Here is a 5,818-nt window from a genome sequence, read left to right as displayed (position 1 = left end):
CACAGTCGAATAAATAACGAGTCAATAAATAGATAAACAACCAAAATTCCTCAGTTTCTGAAGTTGATCTCACCGAATCTCACCTAAATTTCACCAAATGTGAATTAATCCGCCACAGAAAATAGTCCCCGACAACAGAGGGAACAATGTGTGAGCTGTTGTTTTGAAGACGACACATGAAGGGCTGGACTTTGTTTTCCATCAGGCTCTGCAGAGAGTGAATCAGCGTCTGCTGGAGGCGAATCCCACGGAGACGCTGCTGTTTGACGTCGTCATGGTGACCACTGATGCGCAGCAGCAGCAGCAGAGCTCCCGCATCATCAGCAGCACCAGACGCTACGGTAATTTAACTTTTTAAGAGTTTATCCGATCAGTGACGGGTCAGTGTTCACTTCCTGTTGTGACATCATCATCATCGTCATCGTCATGGTCACCGTCGCTCTGCTGCAGGTCTGGACGTCGGCAGCTTCTGTTTCTCGGCTGAGGAGGATTTCACCGACTGTTTGCTGGACAACAACGTGCAGCTGTTCCTGACGACGGACAGAGACGAGGCGTCGCAGGCGTCGCAGAAAGGTGAGGAGGCTTTGTCTCTTCTTCATCACCACGACGACGTCACCACGACGACACCACGTTTTCACAGCAGGATGATTAAAACTTAAAATATGATGAAGTTTCCCTCCATTGCTAACATATTGGTAATGGATTGATCGTGTATAGGGCTGCAACTCATGATTATTTTTGTCATCGATTAATCTGTTGATTATTTTAAATGATTAATCGATTAGTTGTTTGGTCAATAAAATGTTAAAAAATGCCAAATCAGGGGCGGTGTTTAGCTCAGTTGGTAGAGCACCCGCCTCATGTGTAGAGGCTATAGTCCTCGCTGCAGGCGGCCCTGGTTCGAGTCCCGCGTCAGACGGCCCTATCCTGCATGTCATTCCCCCCCTCTCTGCCTCCCATTTCCTGTCACACTCTGAACTGTCCTATCTAATAAAGGCATGAAAAGCCAAAAAATATACTTAAAAAAAAAAAAAAAAAAAAAAATGCCAAATCAGTGTTTCCCAAACCACAAGACGACGTCCTCAAATGTCTTGTTTTCTTCACAAACCAAAGAGAGACTCAGTTTATTGTTTGTTATTGTCATAAAGGAACAAAGAAACCAGAAATATTCACATTTAAGAAGCTAAAATCAAAGAATTTGGACTTTTTTTCTCTTAAAGGGACAGTTCAACATTTTGGCAAATTGGCCCGTTGCCATAATCCCTTATTAGCAGTAGGTTTGTTACCTTTAATTGTCAGTGCAGAGTTGTTTTCGAGGCAAATGCAAAACCGCGGATGCACGTTGCCTTCAGGGACAGTTTTTCATCAAGCAGTCTCTGCATTTACCTCTAAAACAACTCTGTCTGGTAACGTTGTGTTATTATCTCATAGCGTGGTGAATGTGCAGGTCACAACTTGTCCACCAGAGCATTTTGGAGTTGTTGGATTGTGTATTTGATGAGTTTGATGAGGGAAACCAAGAAATCCCATGAGCCTCCGTAGCGTAGCTCTGAGCAGCTCACGGCTCTGCTCCGCTGTTCTAAAAACAGCTTGCACCGACAATTAAAGGTAACGAACCTACTGCTATGACTATAGGGATTATGGCAATGGGCCAATTTGCCAAAATGTTGAACTATCCCTTTAAAAAAACTACCCATCTGATTATTCGATTATCAAAATAGTTGATGATTAATTTAATGATCAATTATTGTTCGATTAGTTGATTCATTGTTGCAGCTCTAATCATGTATTGACGGTGTATTGGTGAGTGTGGTGTCAGAAGGTGAATCCTCCTTGTCCTCGGTCCAGGCGTCCTCTCGGCGCTGTTGGACCAGCAGACGGCTTCCTGTTCGTCTGAGCAGCTCAGAGTTTTATTCTGTGGCGACGCCGTCGTCCAGCCCGACGTCAGCCCGGCGTCGGCGTGTCAACGGGCCGCTCAGGTAGCTACTCGCCGCCGCCGCCGCCAGCTGCCTCTTGTTAACCTTTCCCATATTCCATGTTATAAACTGTTTGTATACAGTATAAACTTGTCTGTATACGACATCTACTGCCTGTCCTGGGTGAGGGATCCCTCCTCTGTTGCTCACTCTGAGGTTTCTCCAGTTTTTCCCTTTTAAAGGACAATTCCAGGTGAATTCAACTCGGGGGTGTATGTTCCTTTCATTTTAGGTCTAAAAGAAGGAATGTGAAGATTTGCAGTTTAGTTGCTCCTGTTTTGTGGTAGTTGTGTCTGTCCCCGCATCGCCATGGCAGCAATGAATGGGAGCGGATGCCAGTTCTGCTGCTTAGGCTGTTTACATCCCTCAAAGCTGCAATGTTTTTCTACAGACAGCGTCAGATGGCGACTCAAACATGCACTGAGAAGTTTATTTACTTCAAGCAAGCCGACATGTTTGTAAAACTCGATCTAATTCAAAGTTTTTTTAGTTTAGTAGTTTAGTTGTGTCATAAACACAAGAATATCAACTCTTGACTTGCTTCAAGTAAAAAAAACGTATCAGCGCATGTTTGAGTAGCCACCTGATGCTGTCTGTGGAAAAAAATGTACACTTGAAGCAAGTCAAGAGTTGATATTCCTGTGTTTATGACACAAACGGGAGCTTTCCCACTGCACCTGAACACACCGAGCGCATCAACTTGGGTCTCGCGCGAGACTCCGGGAGACTTTGAATTAGATCTAGTTTTACAAACATGTCGGCTTGCTTGAAGTAAATAAACTTCTCGGTGCATGTTTGAGTCGCCATCTGACGCTGTCCGTGGAAAAAAATTGCGGCTTTGAGGGATGTAAACAGCCTCAGCAGCAGAACTTGCATCCGCTCCCATTCATTGCTGCCGTGGCGATGCGGGGACAGACACATCTACCACAAAACAGGAGGGATTAAACTGAAAATCTTCAGATTCCTTCTTTTAGACCTAAAATGTTAGGAAAATACACCCCCGAGTTGAATTCACCTGGAATTGTCCTTTAAAAGGGTTTTCCATGGGGTTTTTCCTGAGTGGATGTGAGGGTCAAAGGGCAGAGGATGTTGTTATGATGGGATGTGAAGCCCTTTGAGACAAATTGTTTGTAAAAACGGGCGATACAAATAAAACGGCCTTGTCTGGTCGTCCTCTGCTCTGACCTGGAGGTTGCGTTCACTGTCTCTCTCCTTTTGCAGAGTTTGTCGGCTCGGCTCGGTGAGATGCGGCGGAGGTTCGGCATGGTCGACAGCCCGCTCAGCTTCGTCATGGTGACGGCGCGCGGCGGCAGAGAGAGCTGCTGCGCCGCGCTGACGACGCTGCGGTCTCGGGGCGTCGGGCCGGACGAGGCGTACTGTCTGGCCGGGGCCCCGAGGGGCCCCATGCTGTCGCTGGTCAGACCTCATTTCCTGCTCAGCGACGGCAGCCTGGAGGAGTGATGACATCACAACGTCGCATGACCTCACAAAGAAACGTTCACTGTGTCTTTAAGAGAAAGTTCAGATCGTCAGTCTGACTGAAGGTCAAAGGTTCAACCTCAGAGTTTCTGTTTATTGTTCATGATGAGGTCACTGATCGATGACCTCACGTCTGAACTCAATGCTGTTTGACTCTGATTCACTTTCACTGTTCGTCTATTGATTGGTGATTGGGCTATTGATGAGTTCAGGTCTGATCAGGTTATGATCGGTGTTTGGTTTAAGAGAGAATTAACTCTGAACTCAGAAGATTTTAGGTTAAAGGGATAGTATCATTTTTTAAAGTGGGGTTGTATGATCTACAAATAGCCCCTAAGTACTTTAATTGCAGTAGAAGACTCTCTGCACTCCTCCCGTTAGCAACGCCAGCCCATAGCCCTGCCCAGAGATTTACAACATACAAGAAACGGCCTATTTTCGCGGCCTAAAAGAGGTTTTACCTGGAAAAAAAAATACACAGTTCCATTGTTCGCTATAATATTTTTTTCCAGCCCCTCAAACTGCAGGAAAAACACAGTTTTTATTTGGACCTTACCAACTGCTGATCGGTGGGCCCTAACCCTGGGCGGAGAGGGATTTGTGAGTTGGTTAGGTCCAAATAAAAACTGTGTTTTTCCTGCATTTTGAAGGGCTGGAAAAAATTATATTATAGCTAACGATGAAACTGTGAATTTTTTTTCAGGGAAAACCTCTTTTAGGCCGCAAAAATAGGCCGTTTCTTTGGGTCTGTTCACAACACTGTATGTTGTAAATCTCAAGGCAGGGCTATTATGGGCTGGCGTTGCTAACGGGAGGAGTGCAGAGAGTCTTCTACTGCAATTAAAGTACTTAGGGGCTATTTGTAGATCATACAACCCCACTTTTAAAAAATGCTACTATCCCTTTAAAACTTTAGGAAAATAAAACAATTGATTATTAGGGTCCGGGCAGCGCAGCTGCCAGGACACTACTGTATTCCTAGGAATTCTTCTTCTTCTTTCTTTCTTTCTTTCTTTCTTTCTTTCTTTCTTTCTTTCTTTCTTTCTTTCTTTAGGGTCCGGGCAGCTAAGCTGCCGGGACACTATTGTATTCCTAGGAATTCTTCTTCTTCTTCTTTAGGGTCCGGGCAGCTAAGCTGCCGGGACACTATTGTATTCCTAGGAATTCTTCTTCTTCTTTCTTTCTTTCTTCTTCTTCCAAGGAAGTCATACTTCCCATGGGCGAAAACTCACCAAACTTTGCACAAAGGTTCAGTCCCATGCCAGATGCACTCAACTCCAAGGACATGTGCCCCCCCAATAAGCGTTTAAATTCAAAAACTTTAAAAATTCCTACCAAACCAACGGTAGATGCTACAGTGTTGAAACTTCACCACAATGTAGCCTCAATACTGCTGAAACTTTTGTCCACTTAAACTTATTACAAATTATGAAGTCCATCACTCTGTTTTTTTCAATAACTGTAAACCTTTAAAATGTATCTCCTCCCACAATTTTTGCTCAATTGTCACCAAACTTGCTACAGAGCATCTCCAGACTGTCCTCCACAAAACTTGTTTCTCGGATTTTTGATTAAGCAAAAATTGAGCCTACAGTGCATGGAAACGTTTGACTGTAAACACTACTGTAAACATATACCATCAAATTCTTGCTAAATACATTTTCAAACTTCCTGAAAAAAAATGAGAATATTCTGGAGTCATGGTTGATGAAGTTTAGCAAATATCAGAATTTTAATTCAAAAACTGAATTTTTGAGAACATTTTGAATTCTGCTCTCATGGAAACAACTGCAGTCAATGTGAGAGTGGAATTTATAAACATCATATTTTCTCTTATGAAGCAAAACACTTATCATTAAAAACAAATCACCAACATTTCCATGCTGTCAAGATGCAATTTATGTATTATCAGATTTTTGTTTAGATGACTGAATTATTGACATTTTGACCATTTCATCACAACAGCTGCCCGGGCACTGGCTCACCTGAGTGGATAAATGAAGCTACACAGCAGGTCTCACTACCAGCTAATTAGCTCAGCGAGTTAGGAGCTGGTTCTTGGTGTCAGAGGTTGTGAGTTCGAGACCCAACAAGGATGATGATGACAGATCAAGATGTCACATGTCCTCAAGCTGTTTTGCTGTCTAAATGCAATTTATGTATTAACAGATTTTTGTTTAGATACTTTTTGAAATCTGCCTTGACAACAGCTGCCCAGGCACTGACTCACCTGAGTGGATAAATGAAGCTACACAGCAGGTCTCACTAACAGCCAATTAGCTCAGCGAGTTAAGAGCTGGTTCTTGGTGTCAGAGATTGTGAGTTCGAGACCCAGCAAGGGAGATGATGACGATGATGATCCA

General features: G+C 43.7%; 1 protein-coding gene across 1 annotated transcript in view; it reads left to right on the top strand.

Annotated features, from left to right (window-relative positions):
• LOC146986448 (cytosolic 5'-nucleotidase 1A-like) overlaps positions 1 to 3,919 on the top strand; it is a 19,795-nt gene extending 15,876 nt beyond the window's left edge. The window contains exons 3-6 of the mRNA XM_085780631.1: positions 206 to 341; positions 451 to 573; positions 1,849 to 1,979; positions 3,198 to 3,919. Of these exons, the coding sequence (XP_085636757.1) occupies positions 206 to 341; positions 451 to 573; positions 1,849 to 1,979; positions 3,198 to 3,437 (630 nt within the window). The 3' untranslated portion in view covers positions 3,438 to 3,919. The remainder of the gene's footprint in view (positions 1 to 205; positions 342 to 450; positions 574 to 1,848; positions 1,980 to 3,197) is intronic.
• Positions 3,920 to 5,818: the final 1,899 nt, after the last annotated feature.

The sequence above is a fragment of the Trachurus japonicus genome, chromosome 6 (genome assembly GCF_045865225.1).
Source record: "Trachurus japonicus isolate A0001 chromosome 6, Traja_1.0".
Taxonomy (NCBI): domain Eukaryota; kingdom Metazoa; phylum Chordata; class Actinopteri; order Carangiformes; family Carangidae; genus Trachurus; species Trachurus japonicus.
The sequence above is the reverse complement of the archived record's forward strand: the minus strand, read 5'-3'. Positions and strand labels throughout refer to the sequence as shown.